Here is a 24,047-nt window from a genome sequence, read left to right on the forward strand (position 1 = left end):
AAAAAAAAAATCGTGTAGGAATTCTGTCAAGTTCCCCCAGGCGCAATCTATTTAAAGGCGAACTGCCATAGTAAACAAAAGTTACATTACAGTTAATCTTAAGAGTAAACGTTTATGACGGAAAGAAACTTATGGTGACTTCAGAAAAAGCCTAAAACCCCTAGAAATTGGTTTCTAATTGAAATTGCACCATGTCGGAAATCTGACATAGGAGAATTACATTGAACAACAAGGAAAATCATTTTTTTCCGTTTGTAGCGCTGATGTGTCTTCTGTTTTTTCCTCCAGGGCTGGCGGGCTATCAGAAAATCATAGAGAGATGTTTAATAGTTCATTTTAAAGGAAATTTCAATCTACCGTCGCTTTTGTGATTAACATAAAGTAATTTATGGAATAAAATCAATTTTTACGAAAAACTGGATTTTTTACTGACTTTGCTGCCTGATTCCCTGTGGTTCGTCTTTTACTATCCAAGTAAGAAAAGGCCATAGCTTTTTCCTTTCTGTTATCTACACTTATATGATCACTTTTGCAGCAGTTGTTCCAACCTAGTAAAATTATTTTAATAAGTGTAACTTTTAGAATCATCATATCTGTTCGTTTTAAGGTTTAATATTCTTCTTAATTTCATTTGAAAAACTTATTTCTTTTATGTAACGTATAAGGGAAATGGACTGAAAAACCCTAACCTCTAGCTTAGAAACAAGTTTTGTTTTGTCTTTTAGTCACGCAGTTGGGATTTCAGCTTGAGAATACGGCATCCAGAGTGTGAATTTATCTCTAGCAATCCACTGTAGGGGTCAGAATCTCATTCCTGTTATAAGATTGTGTGACAGCGTCTCCGTATGAATCCAAGCAAGAAGGAGAAGAAATATAAATATGTGATTGAACACGTGGACACGCGGGATTGAACCTCCAAACCTTCGATCAGAAAGTGTGGCTTTATCCACTACGTCATCACAAGGTAATTGTAATTGCCTTGCAACACGTGGGATTGAACCTTCAAACCCTCGAGGTACCAATATAGAGCTGGATCGACTCTGGCTGACCTTACAGAGTCACGCACTTGACCCCCGTCCCAAATTAAATAACTGGCAATGACAGGGATCGAACCCGTGCCCCTTGGACGAAGAACTCTCAGACCAGCGTGCCAACCACTTAGCTAGGACGGCTCCTATCATAAAGTGCGGGCCTGGGGCATCCAGAGTTTGAATTCACTATGTGACAGCGTCTTTGTATTAATCCAAGCAAGAAGGAAAGGAAAAAGAAACGGGATTCATCTGTGGTTGGTAATACGGGACCCGGAGTTTGAAATAAGCTGCAGCAATGCACTGTAGGGCTTGGAATTCCACTCTGGCGATGACGTTATGCGAAAGCGTCTCTCTACTAACCCATTTAAGAAGAAATAGACGCAGTTGTGCTGTTGTCTTGGAGTCGTGCAATGGGACTGATATCTGCTTAGTAATACAGGACCCAGAGTTTGAACTCGGTTGCAGCATCACACTGCAGCGCTTGGTATTCGATTCTGGTGATGATATTATGCGAAATCGTCTCTATACTAACCCAATCAAGAAGAAGTAGATGTAGTTGCCCTACTGTCCTTGAAAAGTGCAGCCGGATTGATATCAGCTTGGTAATACATGATCCAGAGTTTGAACTCAGCTGTAACAAAACATTGCACCGTCTCCATAACCATCCAAACAAGAAGAAAAAAGAGGAATAAATAAAACAAATGGAAAAGTGAACAAGAAAGAAGTGAAATATTGGGAAGAGCTATCAGAGCTTTTCAGAGCTTAAGAATACTTGCACAACGAGAGAAAAAATACTATATGAGATCTAAGATAAAGACCACACATTGGATAATTAGGGTATTAGTTAATTCCAGTGTTCAAGCCATTTCTTGCGAATGGTAAAATCTGAAAATTAACGTCAGTTAATATCAGTCATCGGAATGGTCTGAATTTGGTATTAGAGAAGTGGTTTTGGTTTTGTGGTTGAAATGGAGCTGAATCTTAAAGGATGATATTCCGTAGTAACAAATTCTCTAGAAACAGAAAAAAAACCGCTTTGCTGAAAAATTAGTTTTTGCAATGATAATATTTACTGTACTATTAACTTCTAATAAACAATTAACTCGAAATGTAAAAAAAAAAGATAAAGAATACGGCATTGGACTTTACAGTCCCTACCGGTGGTGCCGACCTCCGTTTCTTAGCCCTTCAGCCAGGAAGTGCAATGGGAGGTTGTGGGCCAATCATTCTTTGCTTTCGCACACCCTTTCTGTTTACCTTCCCCAGATTCCTCCAGGTACCGATTTAGAGCTGGTTCGACTCTGGTTGAGCTTACAGAGTCACGCCACTGACCCCCCGTCCCAAAGCAAATAATTGGGTACACTAGGATTCGAACCCTCGCCCTTTTGGACAAAAGATCCTAAATTCAGCGCACCAATCCTCTCGCCAGTGCACCAACTAACTCGAAATGCTCAGTTAAAATTTTCCCAGTAACTGTGATGAGCGATTTACCCTTTTTGTCAATGGCTTTAAAATGTCGATTGGATAGCTGTGTTAGATATAATAGTTGTTATCCAGGTTTAAGTCTGCATAATTCCTCTACTCCGTGCATTCTATTTCTAGGTTTGGTTCGTTGTTCAATAGGACGAATAGAAAGTATTGCAGACACTTTGTCGTTCCCAACTCCTTCTGGTATGTCTCATTCTCCATCAAAAGTTGAATCTGGGACGAATACTGACCTATCGCGGCGATCGAAACTGAACCGGGACAATAGTTTGACTATTCTCAGTCCCTTTGATGAACAAGATGAATGGGCTAAAATTACCGAAATACTAGGAACTTTTGGGGAAAAGCTTGGAAGAGATTCGCTTCTCATGAAGGACATCCAGAAAGAATTTCAGGACAGACTAGGTAAGCAATAATAACACTGATGTCAGCTACCTTTACACCTACTACACACTTTTGTGACAAAGCTACAGCTTTAAATTTCCCTAAAAGGACAAGATACTCATATCATTGGGCTTGTTGGTTTAACATCACCGAGTCTGAACTATGACATGACTTCGACCTTTTCTTCGAAAATGGTCTAAAATTGCATAAAAATAGAGAACTTTCCTTTTCAAGTAGTTTTAACTATATTTTTCAGTCTAAGAAATACAAGGTAAATTTAACAATGTAATTCAGTGAATTGATAAAGCTGAATTTCAGGTATCGAGTGATAGCAGAATTTTTGTCTTTTGTAGGAGCATTCAAATTGTAGAACTGTAAAAAACAGCATGTCAAATACTCGCGCGGGGAACATAAACCTTTAGCTTTGAACGTGAAATAAAAACAAAAAGAAATAAAAACGGAAAAAATTGGATATTTGTAATCTTCCCTTAAATGTTCTTAATTTATATAAACAAACAATATAGACCTCATTTTTTATTAATGCTCTTGGAATTAACCACCAACCACCCATGCTTATTAGGTTTTGTCCAGCAGTGTGTCTGATGAGAGGGGGATGGTCTTAGTCTAAAAGTTTTTGCTTTGAACAAAGTTTTTTTTTATTTGCATTTAGCACTTTATTACTTGGTATGTACAAGGTAATTTGTGCGATATATCTTTGTCTTTATAAACCCCCCTTATAACTTGGTTTTCTAAAATATTCTAAAATATTAAAAATATTCTAAAATATATATATTCTAAAATATATGTTACAGTTTTTTTTTATATAAAAGCTATTTCTTTATAAAAGCTATTTTTTATAAAAAAGCTATAAAAATTTTCTTTATAAAAGCTATAAAAGCTATTTTTTTTTTATATAAAAGCTGTTTCTTAGTGATTAATTAGAAAAAATTATGAAAACTAAAGAGCAAATTAAAAACTTGACACTAACAGAAATATCTATGGAGGGAGAAATAAAACTTCAAGCAAACCAAAATGGAAGTGGGTAATGGATTACCACCAATAATGGTGGGTTTGCCACCCTCCCAAAGTTTAGAATGTCATTCTTAGTTTACCAAAAATAAATAAAATTTGAAGTCTTGGAAATGGTGATGAAAATAGGATAATTTTAAAACAACTAACTTAAAAGTATTTATGTTGAGAAATTGTTGAGAAATATACACCATAAATCAATGTATTTGTTTTCCACCCCTCGAATTCCCAGATAGATTCTGCTTTACTGCATCATTTCTACTTTACTGAAAAACTTGATGAATAGCTTTATTGAACTTTTAGTTTAACTGATTGGTTTCCAATATGTTTTAGAGAAAAAAAGCTTATAAATATGTATTAAATATTAAACCAGATAATTGAATTGACAATGACTAATATATTGATATTTAAAAAAAAATCCCAGCAGCTGAATCATTATTTAATTTCTTGTTGTTATAATAAAAAAAGAAAATAAATGACTATCTAGCCTTTCATGAGTTAAAAGGGCGAAAATAGCATCGCTGTTTTATGCCATTTAGGTTCGTTCTTTGCGAATCTTCACTGTTCATATTGATTTCCATTCATGACTTTGCATGGAAGAGCTTCTTTTTTCAAAGTTTAATTTCCCTTTGTTTTTTTGTTAACGTTTTTTTTTATATTATCTATTATAATATTCGCTAAGAAATTCAGTTAATAATATCAGTTAGTGTTCTATGTTTCACCGATATCCTCAGATTGGTAACCAGTAATCTTAGGAATCCGTAAGTATCAAGTTCGATGCAATGTGTGAAACATGTGATTAATTTCTGTTGATGTTGGAATTATATGTTTTATATTTTAACCTTGGATTTTTATCCAACAAATATATAAATCCTTGGTGTCGGCACTTGGCATTTTTAATTTAACAGTCTCGCCACATCTTAACTATGGTGTCTGTAATACTCAGAATTTTTGTCTTTAAATTCTCTTTAAGTGTAGTGAGGCTCTCCAAAAATATATAAAACATGCAACTTATTCCACTGATTTTCTTCAAGTTTTAAATATATATATATATATATAGATGAGCGCTGACGTTACCTTGGGTTATATTACTTCCTTTCAGTTGCTTGTAGCTTTTAACTGGAGAATTATCATGCAAAAAAAAAAAAATTGGACAAAATGTGCTTCATTTTTGTCGCAGAATTTGAAAGTGGAAGATAGTTGAATTCCTAAATTTTTCTATTTGGGTTTCTAGAGTTGTAAGTTCTGCCCCCAACAATGGGGGTGTGAACCGGTTATTTTTATTCTCTCCAATTGTAATGTGCCCCTCCAATAATCAACAAAAATAAAGCAACCTATCTATCGCTTAGCTTTTCACACATTTATCATTATTGAGATGAATTCGACACAATGTGTGCATAGTCTTTCTCTTTCATGATTATTGTTTTTAATTGTATTTCAATGTTTTCGTTGTCACAGGTGTATCTGATGACTGTGATGAAAACCAAAAGCCCTTAACTGAAGTCGGATCATGGCTGAGGGACCTTGGGCTTAAGGAATACGAAGAACTTCTTGTTCAGAATGGATTTGATGATTTGCGATTTCTGGTAAGTTTTTAGCTTTCCTCCGTTTGAGCAATTGTGTTGCATTTTAAAAGCTTAAAACGAGTACTCAGACAGCGTTATTAAAAAGGTCAGGCATTATGCTTGGAACGCTTGTTATTATATTTGTTCCCCAAGCAAACATAACAAATGGCTATTGGTTTTTATTAGTTAATGGTTATTTTTATAATAAACAAGCTATTTTTTCCTGAAGTTTTATATACATTTTCCAAGAGTTAAATAAGGAAAGCTAAGAAACTTATGTTCAGAAAGTGCAGTATGATATGGGGGAAGAACGATAGCTGTGTTTATTGGCTGAAGAGACAAACGTCAGCCGGTTTCTGGGGGAACGCCCCTCCCTCCCCCTTTACTCTGACCACCCGACTTAACATCATGTACCACCGGCTAAAGTTAAGCGTTAAGTTCTTCTCATATTATAACATTACTCATCTTGGAGAGAAAGGTGTCTGGGTCACTTAGAAAAATTATATACACACACGTGTACCTTTGTTTTGTTTTCACATTTTTTTTAATTCTTATTAAAATATGTGAATTTTCTTTGCACATCAGTTTCTCATGCAATGAATTCCCCGTTGTAGTGATCGATTGGTATACACCTTTGGAATATTTAAAAGAAAGCTTTTGTCTCGCCCTTTTCATACGGCTATCTGAGACTAGACAAAAATAAATTAGAACATCTCTAAAGCTGCAGATACAAAATGAAACAAAACAAATGTAACATAAGGAGAAAGGGATATGTTGTAAAGATAAACCAGAACCTTACTGTTCACTAGCTTACACTTTTTAAGAAGGAATGCAATGCCAACGAAAAATACGAACAAGAATGTTTTAATTTACTCAATATGCCAAACTTAAGTGAAATATTTCGGTTAACAGCAGCAACATTGTCTTTAAAAGAAAAATTTTCATCTCGTATCACACCTGGATACTACGTATTATGATCGTCTGGTCTAGAAATCATCCCTCTTGTTATATCAGTCCCACTAATGCCAAGAAACGATGTACGTAAATCAGAAAATTGAAGTTACCTTTTCAAATTTTTGATTGCAATTATAAAATGCAGAATAAAAAATATATTTACTCAGAAAGGAAGAATGGAGTGTACAGACAGGGAATAGGGCTCATGATGAATAAGGAACCTGCTAGGTCTTATTTAGGCTGGAAAGGTGTTAATAATAGAATACTAATTGCTTATTTTATGAATAAAAAGTTCAGGGTGTCAGTTATAGTAGTATATGCCCCTATTAAACCGACTGGCGTTGCTTAAAGTTACAAGCTCAAATAGACTGGGTCGCAGGTGGAAATGTGGTATTTTTATTAGGAGATTTTAACGCCCAGCTTAGTAAAAATAGGGATAGAAGGTATCGTAGTCTAGGTAAACTTGGTGTAGGAAAAGAAAACATTAATGGCTAGAGACTAATGTGATTTTGTGTGAATAATAATCTAGTTATAATCAATGTAATATTTGGTCATAAAACGGCCCATAAGTTGACGTGATATTGACGTGATGGTAAGACAGCAAACCTTACTGATTATATTATTGTAAACCGAATACTGACAGGATCAATACTAGAGACTATTTAAAGCTGAGTGCAATAACGCAGTTAAAGCAATAACAGCAGGAGTGCTGTTATTGATGTTGAAGGTAAAGATCACAATCTAGTACTATGTATGGTTAATTTAAAGCTGAAATTTTGGAAGGGTAACTACCTCCGGGATAGTTATGATGTTGGTAGACTCCAGGATGCGAATCTGAGAGAAACTTTCCAGGAACAGTTGAATACTAATGTGGATAGTTTAAAATTTGACAATGTAGAGGATGATGGAATATTTTTAGGAAAGTAATTCGAGTTGCTGATGGTGTCTTTGGGAAGGAAGCTATTAACTTTTCTAAGAATATTAGTGAAGTAGCTTTATTTTAAATAAAGAAGAGAGGGGGCTTTTAGAAGAATTATCTGAGTGATGATCATATGAAAATAAGAGGAATGTAAAGAAAGGGGGGGGGATCTTTGAAACATGAACTAAGGAAATGTGAAATGGAGGCCATGGATAAAATTGTTGAAAATCTGGAAGGTGCAGTTAATAGCAGTAATAATAGTAAAATATGGTGCTGGCATGTTAATAAATTGAGAGGGAATAGTCAGCCCGGATTTGTCCCAGTTAAATAAGGAACGGGGCTACAATTAGTCATGAGGAAGAGTTAAAGAAAGATGGGCAGAACATTTTGAAAATGTGCTAAATCTAAATGTGAAGGAAGATTTGTTTTGTGAGAAAGAATTAGCGACAATACTAAAAGGTTTAAAAATAATAAGGCCCGGGTGCTGATAGTGTGGTAAACGAGTTTCTTAAACACGGTGGCTCTGAGGTTATAAATTAGTTGCTGAAGATTACGAATATGATTTTGATTTGAGGGATTTTGGAAAAATTATAATTAAAATTACATCACTGTATAAGAAAGGTGATAAGAGTGAGTGTGGTAATTTTTGAGGCATTAGCCTGATACCCGTAGGTAGCAAATTACTTAGTGATGTGATACTTATTAGACTGAGAGATGCTGTAGACAAGTTATAAGAGAAGAACAGTGCGGTTCGCGAAAGGGTAGAGGATATGTTGACCAAATTTTCTATAAGCTTAATAATTGAGAAGTGCCAGAGTTATCAAATATCTTTAGTCCTCAGTTTTATAGATTATGACTAAGCGTTCCATTTTGTTTGACAGAAGAGCTTTAGCGAAGGTCTTATCCTTTTATGGTATACCAGACAAATACATTAAAGTGATTAGTACTATATACAAAAATAATGCTGCTGCGTTTAAGGTAGAAAATACAGTTAGCAGCTGGTTTCGTATTAAATCAGTAGTTAAGCAGGGTTGTGTTCCACTCTTTATATGGATCATTTTGATAAGCTTTGTGTTATGGATCATAGGAAAGGCAACGGGAGAACGCGGAATCAAATAGGGAGGAAAAACTTTCCAAGGCTTAGATTATGCTGATTATTTAAGCATCCTAGATGAACGTTTAAGCAAATGAACGAACTTATAGAGGTTTTAAGAGTTCGGGGTGCTAGAGTAGGTTTGAAAATTATTGTTAAGAAGACTACGTCGCTCAGGCTAGGAATAAGTGAAGATGGAAAGGTGACGGAGGGTAACGAAAAGACTGATTAAATGGACACCTTCACTTACCTAGGTAGTATTATTAGTATAGGTGGTGGGAGTAGTAAAGATATTAAAAGTAGAATAGCCGAGGCTCAGGATGTTTTTCCATAGTTTTCCATAGGAAGAATACGAAGAAAATCTGCAAACAAGATTAGAATATTAGACGTTACAGTGATAACAGTGGTCAAAAATAGTTCTGAAGCAACGGCGCTGCGAAAACAGAAGAAGATCTGCTAGATGTCTTCCAGAGAAACTTCCTACGGATCGTTCTGGGAACCCAGCTGTCTGACCGTATTTCAAACAGTAGGCTCTACCAGAAGTGTGATTTAATCCCGCTTTCTAGGGCTGTAATGAGAGTAATGTTGACATGGCTTGGACACGTTCTGTGGATGAAAAAAGACAGATTGCCGAAGATTGTCCTTTTTTGGCCAACTGTTTAGGGCAAAGAAAAATTTAAGGGAACTGGGAACTTCTCGGAGGGTATTAAGAGGGAGTCTTGGAATAGATTAGGAATGAAAAGGAGCGCGCGTAGCTATGGTCGCCACAGGTGAGTAGGGACGCATCTCTGCTTGTGAGCGGCCAGTACCCTTTCGAATTACGATCCCGATACTTTTTAAGCTTTTTCGAGATGCAGATGTTATTAAACTTCTTAGAGACCCAGGTGTATATACGTCATAGGGAATGTTTTCTAAGAGATGTATTATCTCTTGTCTCTTATAGAGAATGTTCTCTAAGGAATGTTACGTAATTGGAGTTGAGGGTGACGCAATCTTGCGTGAGTTGCTAGATTTGCTTCAGTATTTTCTGCGTTGAAAAGATAACCATCACCATCTTATTTTTTTTTTAAGTGAAGATGAAACTTTCCAAGAAGACGTGTGTACATGATAAAGTTGTAGTAGTATTGAATGCCGGGAAAGAGAAATACTTAAATTATAAAACAAGTTCTAATGGTAATCCTATTGAAAATGCATGCGTTCATTGGCATGACAGTAAGGTCGTGACTGTTAAATTTATTTGGAGCACCGAGAAAATTCATGTGTTTTAGAGGTGGATATGCGAGAGTAACATCTCCGGAGAAGTTAGTGTTAAAAGAGAACTTAAACCTAAATTTTTAGTTGATGGCGAAGGTAAACTTCTTGCTGATGGTAAATCATTTCCCGTTGATAGATTTTATCACCATCCTCCTACTATTACCATTCAACAAAAGGTAAAAAGAAGACAAATGTACCACACAAAGTCATGCAACATATCTTGTCTATATGCCGAAACTGTTACCTATCTAAAAATAATGAGGTAATAGAGAGAGAAATCGCAAGTAAAATAAAATGGGTATTCGCAGACATTATCTGCAATGATACTGAAAGTGAACTGATGAAAAACAATGTTAATTACGCAAATGATAGTTTACCCACGGACACATTCATTGAACCACGAATCAATCTATAAAAAAGGAGTAAGTTTGTTACATGCAAGATCTATTGTTTGTCTCTATTCGGTTGTGAAAGTGTCAAGATTAAAAATGAGATGTTTTGAGAATTAAAATATCATACGGACTCCAGTAAATTTGGAAAATGTTTGATTCTAGATGTTGATTTTCAAGAGTTATCTCTTCAAAGGAAAATATTTTCTCAAAAAATGCTTAACGATATAATGAGAAATTAGTCTCCATTATTGAACTATTGCGTGAGAATTTTACGTCGTGGTCCAGATGTATTTATCCAATCTATTGATATAATAATTGAAACAAAACAAAATTATGTTAGAATTTCGCTTTTAACCACTACCTAGACGACCATTTTGTAAGGTAGCCACAAATAAGTCGAAAAATCCGGCCTAAACATGTTTCTTAACGTCATTCCTCCTCTTCCTAGAAGACTCCTCCCGACATTTTCCCCCGTCAGTTTATTTTTTAAAATGATACAGTCAATATTTTACACATGTCTTTTATGTTTGTATTTTTGGGCAGCTGGTCATCCTGTTAGAATTATACTTTTGTTGATGACTATAACGAAAAGTGTAGATTATTTGTAGTTTTTCATGTGCGGACAGCCAAAGTCAAAACAGGCTTAATTCAAAAATGTTCAGAAATTAAATAAAAAATGAGTTTTTTAACTGAAAGTAAGGAGCGATATTAAAACTTAAACGAACAGAAATTACTCTGTATGTGAAAGAGGCTGTTCCCTCCTCAACGCTCCGCTCTTTACGCTAAAGTTTTCTACTGTTTTAAAAAGTAGCGTTGAGAGAAAGAGTCAAACTTTAGCGTAAAGAGCTGGGCGTTGAGGAGGTAACAGCCTCTTTCATATACAGAGCAATTTCTGTTCGTTTTAAGTTTCAATATCGTTCCTTACTTTCAGTTAAAAAAAACTCGTTTTTTTTTATTTAATAGTAGCAAAGGGGTAATCATCAGAGTCAAAATTCTCCACCAAACCTTCATCAGAGAAGTCAAAGGATCCTACTTTAATCTCGTATGGACGATCTTGTCTCCGGATATCATTGGCATTTTAAGTATACAATCAGCAAGAACAACTTCATGCCTTCCCTCGAATTTGATGACTGTGGAAATTTTGTCCAAAAATCGCTTGTTTTATTCAAATCGTCATGAAGTGGGTAAGAGACATTGGGTATGAATGTCATGTTAAAATCATTAGATATTTTGAACGTCTTTAGTGACAATCCCTGAATTAAAATCAGAGTTTTATTCTAGCCAACGAACAAGCAACTGTCTCTTACCCTTGCGATTTCGACTCTTTAACAATTTTTCAATTTAATACATTCATTATTTTTAACTTATTGTAATTTACAATCATAAAAGCCGCCAAGAATCTCGTCATCTTTCATATTACGTAGACGATACGTTATAGGTTTAGTGTCTAAGACTTTTGAAACTTTAAAAAGTTCAAGTAATTCACCTTCTCAAAAATATTACTTGTTCGATTAATTCGAACTTTATCACCAGCATTAAATTTTCTCTTCTAAACCTTTTCATTGAAACATTGTTTAACAAAATACCAAGTGTATTGTTCAAGAGGACTATAATTGGACAGCGATCGATGAGGACGTTGATTATAAATCAGCATGATTTTATCTAATTCTTGAATAAAAGCAGCAGTATTTTTCTGTGTACAATATCTTGAAATTAAAAGTCGAATTGATCTTATCGAACGTTCAACTAATGCCGCCTTTATAGGACTATGACTATGATAGAGTATTGTATTACCCTTCAATAAAACCTTTTTTACATCTGACTTAACAAATTCACTTCCTTGATCTGTTAGAATTTAATTTTAGAAATCTTGTTCAAAGATAGATTCAAGGGCTATAGCAACTTCATCGCCTACTTGTATGGGTTATTGTGACGTCTTTGAGTCTCGTCTAGAGTTAAGAGATCTGCTTGTAATATTTGCAAGAGAAAAAAGGCTTTTGTTTTTCGATAATGATTACTGCAAACTCTATGATTTCGATGAAGTGTGTAGGCGGGTTCACCCTGTCAATACTCTGCCGTCATCTTCTTTTCAACTTCAGTTACTCGTGCAAGTGTGGTGGGGGAGCTTCAACTATCCCTCATCGCCAATATTTTCATAAATGCGTTCGAAAACTTGTGCTATTTTGAACGTAAACGTGGTTTGAAGCGTCCGCTACCCTTTTGCGTACTAAATATGGTGGAAAGACACTTTCGTTTAATGCCTTTTAAATCCTCACGCCCACTTGGTGTGCTATCCGAAAACGACATATCTTTTGATATTTCTCCAAATTCCTTTAGTCGTTTTAAAACGTATTTATTCCCAATAAGGCTTTTTGGGAAGTTAGATGACTTTTAAAATTTATTCAAATGACTTTCAAATGATTCAAGTCTTTTATGGTTTGGAAACAAATCTCATACCAAATCATGTAAACTGTAACTCTTCCCCTTGATTAAAACTTCATTCTTATTGTCATCAATTTGCATCAATTCTTATTGTCATCGAGTTCATTTTCGGCGAGATAAGTCAAAGAGTCTGTTACTTTGCTCAGGATACGAATGAGGCATTAGGTCTACAACAATTGATGTAATTTCAGATAAATCTACTTCCTGTTTTGGCATTTTCAAAAGTTCCAGAACTCTCAGATTTGGAAGCAAAATTAATTTTTCATCATCGGTAATTGTTTCATTGTTAATTATCTTATCAAGATTATCTTCATAGTGCTCTTTTGGTGAAAGAGCGAGTTCAGTTGGCGTGAATTTGTAAGTTTTAGCCATTTCTTGAGAATAGTGTTTACAAGCCCCGCGATTATCGGAAGTAACAATGAAAAGAAACTACCGCCCGCTTGACCAAGCCGTTTTCTTTTAAAATCTTTCATTACTTTCTGCAAGCTAGGGCACATACAAGTGAACCATTTTACTTTCAAATTGGAGCGCTCTATGAATCTTTGTGACATTGAAACTGTTGGACAGCATCCACTACAGAAGAGCGTGATGTACAACAATATTCTGTTTCGGACGAAAGTCGGAAATAAGCTTTTGTTTTGAAGGTGCCCAGTACATACCCGTTTTCTCTACCAAACTTAAGTTGTAGGGATTCAATGAATCCCTAGGCATCGGTCTGTTTGTGCATGGCAAAAACAAAATGCTTTACCGAATCATGAAGTTACACTTGTGTTTCATCATCAGTTTTTAAAAACTATCCTTGCGGTCCATTCTGCTCAACAAATGACGTGGAAATTTGGAGCATGAGGATTGTCCAACTATTTTTAATTCCTACGCGGCAAAGAGAAGTGAGACATTGCCGACGATTAAAGGGAATTCATATCCAAGAAATACGCATTCGACTTTTCACCGGTGCGTTGTCCAGTCGGATCGGTTTCCAGGATACGATCCCCATGGATAAAATACCCTTCCCGCAGGGATCTCTCTACAAATAAGTGCTTATCCACGCCGATGATCAGACGTTTTTTCGTCACTGATCTTAAGAGTTTAATCCATCACCAAATGAGGAGTTAAAAAATAATATCCCAAATTTAACCCAAATTACTCGTAAATTTTGCCCGTGTGTTTACAGACAACATTCAACAACGTTAGTGCATCACTTACCAGGTACAGTTTACAATAATCCTCCCTATTTTTACACCCTCCTTTAGCCCAAACTCTTTTGGCAAATTCATGATCAGTAGTGGTACATTGAAGATCCTGAAGTGAATCATAAACGCCTCGATGGGTGGCAACTTTTCCTCATGTGGCCTCGAAGTAGAGTTGTTGTACTCATCGGGTATATGCCCTTACATGTTAATAAATCATGCATTTCATCAATTGGAAAGTGTTGTTTGAGGACGGGAAAACTATTAAAAGTATTGTTTTTTTTTTCACTTGATTCAAATGATTTGAAGATTTGGGAAGAAATGTAAAAATCTAACAAGCGGATTTTATTCAAGTACGTATTACTATTTTCAATCATTTTCCATTTGAATTCTAAGAGCAGCAACTTCTCGGATGATATGGGTATGTTATTGTAAGGAAAAGACCCATCTATCAATGCGCTATCTATAACTTCACCTTTTTGTAAACATGCCAACGCTGGTAATACGAACTTCAAACCATAGTCTGAATTGTACTCGTAAACCGGTAGGAAGTATTGCTGCCTAACATTTGCATTGCCAGATTTGTGTGCCATGTCCCGAAAGTTACTCCCTCCCGATGTAATTGGATTACTTAAATGGTCTTGGTCACGAACTGCCATATCCCCACTACTCTCAACAAATTTTTTCTTGCAGATCCATTACATATCTTTATTTTTAATGGCAATTTAGTCTTCTGGTGATCGATTCATAGGATAATTTGTATTGCTTAGCCGTGAAATTGCCTTATTTGTTGTTTTAATAAGGGCAATCCTATCTGCGCCTACACAATCTTCCCCATCCAATGTTTCACATACCTCTACGAATTGCATAGTAATACTCGAGTCTCTTTGCCCGTGGGCAAAAGAGACCGCAATGGCTTCATATTCTTTAATACGATTCGAGTTTGATGGATCTTACGCGTCCATGAGTTTGTCCTCGATGTATAATGTCACCTTGTCGCTCTGCAAGAGCAAATTTTGAAAGTTTTGGAACCACAAGATGGCATTGTCGCCCGTATCCGTTTCCACAGACTTGTACCCATGCCGCTTACAGTGCCACAAGTAATGTTTCAATTTTAATTCTCTCTAGAATCTAGACAAACACATTGGACAATAGTTGCAGGTCCTCCCTTTGTTATAATTTTTACCCTCATCTAAAACCCTACTAATATGTGGAATTGGAAAGAAACGTTCGATTGAATCAGGTTCACCGGCAGCCTCGTAAAGAAGCCACACCCAGTATTTCACTGATTTAATGGACAGAGCCCTCAATAATTATATTACCCCCTTTTATCTTTTAGTTCCCCCTCTTCATGTTCTGTATCATATTGCAACATTGAAACCCTAATCTTTAAATGTTGAATTGCTCTCTCAAAATGGCTATCCCCTGAAGTATTGCAGGATATTGCCCCTATAAACAGTTAAAATCAACTTTAGTAAACTTTGCCACATTCCCACCCCCATTAACTGTCAAATTGTCCAAATTCATCTTAGTCGGATTCCTTCACAACAGTTTATGTCCTGAGACGAGAACTGAATACTTGAAGCACTCTAAGTTCGTATCGAAACGAAAATGCTGTACACCTTGACACCCCTTTAAATCTGCATAGCCTTTTGCACCTCTCTCCCCCTCCCATCTCTTAAAACGATTCCTTCTTTTAAACTTTGTTACATTAAGCTTTATATTTTCTCTTGGTCCCATTTTCAATATGATTTTTTACCCTATTAAAAATAATCCCTGTCCACTCTGAAAAAACACCCTCAAAATTATGTGTGTCCTAGTGAAACGTCTGTATTTGCGTTAGTAAGTAGTGCGAGTAGACATCACCCGTCTTTTCATTAAAATTAAATAAAAAAAGACAATTTTTTTAACTGAAAGTAAGGAGCGACATTAAAACTTAAAACGAGCAGAAGTTACCCCGTATATGAAAGGGGATGTTCCCTCTTCAAAGCCCCGCTTTTTACACTAAAGTTTGACTATTTCTCTCAACTCTACTTTTTAAAACAGTAAAAACTTTAGCGTAAAGAGCAGGGCGTTGAAGAGGGAACATCCCCTTTCATATACGGCGTAATTTCTGCTCGTTTTAAGTTTTAATGTCGCTCCTTACTTTCAGTTAAAAAAAACTTGTCTTTTTTATTTAATTTCTGAACGTTTTTTAGTTAATCCATGTTTTGATTTCGACTCTCTGCAGATGAATAATTAAAGCGAAATTTGTATTTTTTTTGGGGGGGGGGCTAAATGGCTTTCCCATAGTTTTGATCAAGTGATTTTGAGAAAAAAGGTTGGGGGAGGTGGCCCAGTTGCCCTCCAATTTTCGGGTACTTATAAAGGCAACTAGAACTTTTAATTTTTTAAGAACGTTTTCATTAGTAAAAGATATACATAACTTACGAATTAGCTTACGTAACAAACTTCTATATTCGTATGTTTTTATTACGTATATGAGAGGGTTCGCCTGTTCGTCAATACCTTGCGCTTTACACTAAAGCTTAAATTTTTTCCCTGAATCACAAAGGCCGTAGAATAAATAGTTGTAATCACTAAAAATACTTTAGCGTAAAGAGTGAGGTATTATGAGGAAGTGAATCCCTTATATGCGTAATTTTTTCTGTTCGTTTTAAGTTTTAATGATACCCTTTGCTTTCAGTTGAAAAAACTTTTTCACATTTATTTTTCATTGTTTTTTTTAAATAATGCTAGGAAATGCTGCGTCCCCTTCATGGAAATCTTCTTCCCCCATGACAATTCCTACATGGAAAGTTTCCCCTACATAACACCCTCTTCCCAATCCCTCCTCCCAACCAAAAAATCCCCCTGAAAACGTCCCTACACTTCCCAATAACCATTACTATGTGCAAACACTGGTCAAAGTTTGTATCTTGCAGCCCCTCCCACGGGAACAGTGGGGGAGTGAGTCTCCCCAAAGACATAGTTATTAGTTTACCGACTATGCTGAATAAAATGGCTATCTCAGAATTTTGATCCGATGACTTTGGGAAAAAATGAGCGTGGGAGGGGGCCTAGGTACCCTCCAATTTTTTCGGTCACTTAAAAAGGGCACTAGAACTTTTCTTTTCCGTTCGAATGAGCCGGCTCGCAAAATTCTAGAAGCACTGGGTTGATATGATCACCTCTGGGGAAAAAAAACACCCACCCGTGATTTGTCTTCTGGCAAAAAACACAAAATTCCACATTTTATAGATAGGAGCTTGGAACATGTACAGTTGGGTTCTCTGATACGCTGAATCTGATGGTGTGATTTTCGTTAAGATTCTATGACTTTTCGTCACGAATTTTAGATTCGTTTACCCGTATTTTCTAAAATAGAGCAAATTTTCTCAGGCTCGTAACTTTTGGTGGGTAGGACTAAACTTGACGAAACTTACATATTCAAAATAAGCATTAAAATGCGATTCTTTTGATGTAACTGTTGCTATCAAAATTCCGTTTTTTAGAGTTTTGGTTGCTATTGAGCCTGGTCGCTCCTTACTACAGTTTGTTACCTCGAACTGTTTGAAAAAAATTTGTTTTTGAGCAATGGATACTTTCACGCTGTCCTGCCATCCCGCCCTCCCGAATGTGTTTGTCAAGAAGGGCCCGAATCTTGCTGACATAGGAGTGTGCTGTGTTTACCGGATCTGTATGGATACTACCTCTTGCAAGGGAGTTTAAGGGTCTCCGAACTCAGCTCTAAAAACATAAATATTTCACAAGGCGGTATCAGATAATAAAACTCTGGCCGGCGCCACTTTGTTCTGGTTTCCTCGTGTCACTTAAATTTTATTTAGCACCCTCTCGACCTTGCCAGGTGGCACTTGCACTAACAAATTGTCAAAAAAATCAGTGTCAAGGTCAAGATCCCTCACGAAAGTGTCTAAATCAAAGGTGGGGCATAGTATAATAATGGGGATCACCCCCACACTATAATTCCCCTCATGTTCACTTTCTCATGGTTGCGTACTTGCTTTGTCACGTGGTTCTTACCGTGACGTAAGAACCACGGTAATCCTGTTTTAGTGGGCTCCCTGAAGGTTTTCCCCTACACCAACAGGTTTTTAAGCATGACATCCATAGAAAAACTCTCCCTATGACATAATAGACACCTGCATCTCTTAGAAAACATTCCCTGTGATATAACATGCACCTTGCGTCTCGAAGAAGCTTTAACAAAATGTCGAGATTGGGGTTTGAAGGGGGTTCTGGCCGCTCGGAAGCAGAGGGGCGTCACTACTCAGGTGGCTTGGTGCTGCGGTGAATTTTCAGCAGCAGTAATAGTAGTGGCGCTGTGGAATTGATCTCAACTTGCTAATACGGGACCCAGACCCGGAGTCCGAACTCAGGTGTAACAAAGCACTACATGACTCGGATTTTGACTCCGGTGGCAAGATTATGCGAAAGTGCCTCCATACTAATCCAAGAAAGGAGAAAAGAAAAAATATCAAATCGACTAATGGACATGAATTGAGTTCTCAGCTGAGGTGAAAATTTTAAGAGTTCATTATTTACCGTCATTTTAAAAAATCGAATCTAAGGCCAAGCAAGTATTTCTTTTTTTCTGCAATTTTGCAAATAACGAAAAAGAAACGAAAAACAATACATATGCATATTTATAAACTCCGACAATTTAGAAAGTAATCGTTTTTATGTTCTTTGCTTTTCGCTCTGTCTGCTTGTGGAGCGCGCTTTTCCTCATCTCACGTCATCTTCATTTCATTCTTCTAAGAATTTTGATACCTGCGTATCTCGTGAATCATACCAGTGTTGCTTGACTCCCTTGCTTACTAATTAGAATCGGAATATTAACATATACGAGTAGAATTGTATGAACCACTTTTTTCCTGTGACTGAATCTTTCCACAATTAAATAAAAAAAAACAAGTTTTTTAAATGAAAGTAAGGAGCGACATTAAAACTTAAAACGAACAGAAATTACTCCGTATATGAAAGGGGCTTTTCCTCCTCAACGCCCCGCTCTTTACGCTAAAGTTTGACTCTTTCTCTTAACTCTACATTTTAAAACAGTAAAAAACTTTAGCATAAAGAGCGGGGCGTTGAGAAGGAAAAGCCCCTTTCATATACGGAGTAATTTCTGTTCGTTTTAATTTTTAATGTCGCTCCTTACTTTCATTTAAAAAACTTGTTTTTTTTTTTATTTAATTTCTGAACGTTTTCGAATCAATGCATGTTTTGATTTTTGCTCTCTGCAGAGTAATAATTAAAACAAAATTTGTATATTTATTTTTTTGGCTAAATGGCTTTCTCATAATTTTGATCGAATGATTTTGAGAAAAAAAGAGCGGGGGAGGAAGCCTAGTTGCCCTCCGATTTACGGTTAATTAAAAAGGCATCTAGAACTTTTAATTTTTTACGAATCTTTTTATGAGTAAAAGATATACGTAACTTATAAATTAGCTTACGTAAAGAACTTTTGTATTCTCATGTTTTTATTACATATATGAGGGGGTTCGCCCCCTCGTCAGTACCTCGCTCTTTACACTAAAGCTTAAATTTTGTCCCAATTCATTAAGAATGACCCCTGAATCACAAAAGCCGCAGAATAAATAGTTGAAATTACTAAAAATACTTTAGCGTAAAGAGCGAGGTATTAGGAGGAGGTGAGCCCCTCATATGGGTAATAATTTCTGTTCGTTTTAAGATTTAATACTGCTGCTTACTTCCAGCTGAAAAAAAACTTTTCATATTTAATTTTTCATTGTTTTTTTTAAGTAATGCTAGTAAATCCTGCGCTCCCTTCATGGAAATATTCTTCCCCCATGACAAATTCCTCGATGGAAAGTTCCCCCAGTATATCCCCCTCTTCTCAACCCCTGCATCCAACCAAAAAATCCTCCTTAAAACGCCTGTACACTTACCAATAACCATTACTATATGCAAGCACTGGTCAAAGTTTTGAACTTGTAACCCCTCCCACGGGGACTGTGGGGGAGTAAGTCGTCCCCAAAGACATAGTTATAAGGTTTTTCGACTACGCTGAATAAAATGGCCATCTCAGAATTTTGATCCGTTGACTTTGGGAAAATAATTAGCGTGGTAGGGGGCCTAGGTGCCCTCCAAGTTTTTTGGTCACTTAAAAAGGGCACTAGAACTTTTCATTTCCGTTAGAATGAGCCCTCTCGCAACATTCTAGGACAACTGGGTCAATACGATCACCCCTGGAAAAAAAAATAATAAACACGCATCCGTGATCTGCCTTCTGGCAAAAAATATAAAATTCCACATTTTTGTAGATAGGAGCTTGAAACTTCTACAGTAGGGTTCTCTGATACGCTGAATCTGATGGTGTGATTTTCGTTAAGATTCTATGACTTTTAGGGGATGTTTCCCCCTATTTTCTAAAATAACGCAAATTTTCTCAGGCTCGTAACTTTTGATGGGTAAGACTAAACTTGGTGAAACTTATATATTTAAAATCAGCATTAAAATGCGATTCTTTTGATGCAGCTATTGGTACCAAAACTCCATTTTTTAGAGTTTTGGTTACTATTGAGCCGGGTCGCTCCTTACTACAGTTCGTTACCACGAACTGTTTGAAACAGACAATATACTGACGCAAACATAAAATTTTTGTAAATAATAAGTTTTAGCGACTCTGTATATTGGGCGAATCGTTTATGAAACCGAGTCAGCTGCGTTAATTCATGGAAATGTACTCGAGGGGGTGTATTTTTTTAAGTCTTGGGAGGAGAAATTTGTTTGTCTTTTTGTTGTTGTTTTTTTTTTCGCTAAAAATACAAAAAAGAATCAATAAGGATATCGAAATTTTACTTTTTTTTAAATATAGGGGGGAATAAAAATAGCGTGTTAGATCTCCTTCTAACTAACGGCCCAGAACAGTATCGTGAATGATATGAAAGATTCTGTCGTATTCTGTCTATATAATACTCTTAATCTATGTAGTCGTTCAGTGAAGTCAAATTTATGTATTGAAGAATTGGAGGCTGAACCAGGGCCCCTTGCTGTTTATGTGATCTTGGTGTGTATCTGATGTAATTGTATTTAGACATGTCACACAAAAGATTTGTTTTTGCTATAGATATTTTCTGTTCTTAAACTACCTAAAGCTACAAATTTGTTTCTTTACTGTTCTGTATCTACTTGTCCCGGTTTATTGCTTTTAATCTTTTTCCTTTCTTGCTATTCCTTATTGACCTTTCTCTTAATTGTTGAAAATACAATGAAGAAGAATAGTGATGTAGTCTGATTTTTTTTTTTTTTTTTTTTTCACCTGACAAGTATTTGTAGTTTCAATTTGGATTAAATTTGAAGGGTAAGGATACCTTACTAATATTAATTTACTAATTTTTGTTTGTTACATTTTGTATTTCTAATACTTTCTACTAATTTTGTGATAAGGTAATAAATTTCTTGGAAGTTGGTCACAAAGCTGTTGTGAAATTTGTTTTTATTAACAACGATGCTAACAGGTATGTGTTTTCACTTAGGTAAAGGGGGTACCAAACAGTTCTTTATCAGGGGGAGGGGTATTCTTCCTCCCTATCCCCGGTTGATTTGGTGTACATAAAGAATTCCGGCTGCTTCCTTTTGGTAGTTTTTCTGTACTTTTATTTGATAGTGACTTATTATGATTTGTAACTTTTTTCTATCAGCGTATTTCTGTATCTTGTCGCTTGCCAATTTGTAGCATTTGTAGTGTTGCTGCTTACTGCTTTTAATTTTTCCATAGGGCTCTGGCCTGCTAGAGGAAGATGTGCTATTGGAAATTGGTGTAGTTAACTCTGCACATCGCCATGCTATTGCAAGTGCAGCATCGCAGCTTACAGCAGATTTTATTAAACCTCTACCGTCGTCAGTTGAACAATGGCTTGCCTCTTTAAATCTAAGTCAGTATATTGATAATTTTAAAAATAATCTTTGCTGTGATATGGACAAGGTAGTAAAGCTATGGGAAATAGAATTAGTGACTGTCTTGGAAATTGTGAAATATGGTCATATACGAAGGATATTGTTTAGTTTGGACTCTCAAAATCGATTTCAATTTAAAGCTCTGGACAATAAAACGTCGCTGAATAATGATACAAACCAGAGGATTTCTGATGGTGGACTGTCAGAATTGGTAGGTATCTTTAAAACATTTTTTATGGATTAGAGTTGTGTATTATTATTTGCTGTAAAAAAAAATTTGGTTAGTCCTAAAGTGAAATAGCCCATTCAAAACCAATGAAGGTTCCCCCCCCCCACAGGAAAAATTCCGGTATAAATGTACCATATATGATTATCGTTTCTTCTTCTTTTTTTTTAAGATTCATTCAAACACAAAATGCTCATGGAAAACTGAGAAAGCCAATATTATGGTCTTAATTTATCCATGCTATTAATTAAATTTCTATATTAAAAAATAGTTTATGGTGTTGGAAAGTTCTACCAATATCCCGGCCTTTTTGGACGCCATTTGTTACGATTGAAAGAATAAAAAAGCCCCCTGTCCGATATGATAAATCCAGTCCTCCCTTCAATATAGACTGTGGAATTAAGTCAACTTTTTCAGTTTAATGCAAGGTTTGATGATCAAACAGTTCGTAAGGAGCGACCCGGCTCAATAGTAACGAAAACTCTAAAAACAGAATTTTTATAATAATAGTTACATCAAAAGAATCGCATTTGAATGCTGATTTTAAATATATTAGTTTAATATATTAGTTTTATACATTCATTTTAGACTTCCCCATCAACAGTTACGAGCCTGAGAAAATTTACCTTATTTTAGAAAATAGGGAGAAACACCCCTTAAGAGTCATAGGATCTTAACGAGAATCACACCATCAGATTCAGCGTATCAGAGAACCCTACAGTAGAAGTTTCAAGCTCTTTTCTACAAAAATGTGGAATTATGCATTTTTTGCCACAAGACAGATCACGGATGCGTGTTTAATTGTTTGTTGTTTTTTCTTTTGTTTTTTTTTCCAGGGGTGATCGTATCGACCCAGTGCTCCTAGAATGTTGTGAGAGGGCTCATTCTAACGGAAATTGAAAGTTCTAGTGCCCTTTTTAAGTGACCAAAAAATTGGAGGGCATCTAGGCCCCCTTCCACGCTCATTTTTTCCCAAAGTCACCGGATCAAAATTCTGAGATAGACATTTCATTCAGCTTAGTCGAAAAACCTAATAACTATGTCTTTGGGGACGACTTACTCCCCCACAGGCCTTGTGGGAGGGGCTACAAGTTACAAACCTTGACCAGTGTTCATATAGTGATGGTCATTGGGAAGTTTACAGACGCTTTCAGGGGGATGTTTTCTGCTGGGGGAGGGGGTTATGCGGGGGGAACTTTCCATTGAGGAATTTGTCATGGGGAAGGTAAATTTCCATGTAGGGGCGCAGGATTTTTTAGCATTCTTCCTAATACCTCCCTCTTTACGCTGAAGTGATTTTATTAATTTCAACTATTTATCTACGGCCATTGTGATTCAGGGGTCATTCTTAAGGATTTGGGACGAAATTTAAGCTTTAGTGTAAAGAGCGAGGTATTGACGAGGGAGGAACCCCCTAATATTCGTGATAAAACCATACGAATATAGAAGTTTGTTACGTAAATTAATTCGTTAGTTACGTATATTTTTACTAATAAAAACGATCGAAAAAATTAAAAGTTTTAGTTGCCTTTTAAATAACCAAAAAATTGGAGGGTAACTAGGCCTACTCCCTCGCTCCTTTTTCTCAAAATCGTTCGATCAAAACTATGAGAAAGCCATTTAGCCATAAAAACAAACTAATATGCAAATTTCGGTTTAATTATTCATTTGCGGAGAGCCAAAATCAAAACATGCATTAATTCAAAAACGTTCAGAAATTAATAAAAAAAACAAGTTTTTTAACAGAAAGTAAGGAGCGATATTAAAACTTAAAACGAACAGAAATTACTCCGTATATGAAAGGGGCTATTCCCTCTTCAACGCCCCGCTCTTTACGCCAGAGGTTTTTTACTGTTTCAAAAAGTAGAGTTGAGAGAAAGAGTCAAACTTTAGCGTAAAGAGCGAGGCGTTGAAGAGGGAACAGCCCCTTTCATATATGGAGTAATTTCTGTTCGTTTTAAGTTTTGATATCGCTCCTTACTTTCATTTAAAAAAACTTTTTTTTAATTTAATGACAGGTTATGTTGGTTTAGGTAGCTTAGGTTAGGTTTTTAACCCATTTCTAATATATATAACCAAATTTAACCTAAACTAACATAATCCAACCTAACTTTAACTTTTACCATGATTGCTTGTAAAAAACTGAAAAAGATGACTCGCAAA

The 24,047-nt window shown here is 36.0% G+C and overlaps 1 protein-coding gene across 3 annotated transcripts in view; it reads left to right on the forward strand.

Annotated features, from left to right (window-relative positions):
- The window catches only part of LOC136043482 (ankyrin repeat and sterile alpha motif domain-containing protein 1B-like), a 118,219-nt gene that overhangs the window by 75,032 nt on the left and 19,140 nt on the right, over window positions 1–24,047 (forward strand). For 2 of the 3 annotated variants that reach the window (XM_065728399.1, XM_065728405.1), the window contains 3 exons: window positions 2,634–2,921; window positions 5,388–5,515; window positions 21,480–21,869. In XM_065728399.1, the coding sequence (XP_065584471.1) occupies window positions 2,634–2,921; window positions 5,388–5,515; window positions 21,480–21,869 (806 nt within the window). The remainder of the gene's footprint in view (window positions 1–2,633; window positions 2,922–5,387; window positions 5,516–21,479; window positions 21,870–24,047) is intronic. The other variant, XM_065728409.1, reaches the window with a different exon arrangement.

Source organism: Artemia franciscana, chromosome 2 (assembly GCF_032884065.1).
Source record: "Artemia franciscana chromosome 2, ASM3288406v1, whole genome shotgun sequence".
Classification (NCBI taxonomy): Eukaryota; Metazoa; Arthropoda; class Branchiopoda; order Anostraca; family Artemiidae; genus Artemia; species Artemia franciscana.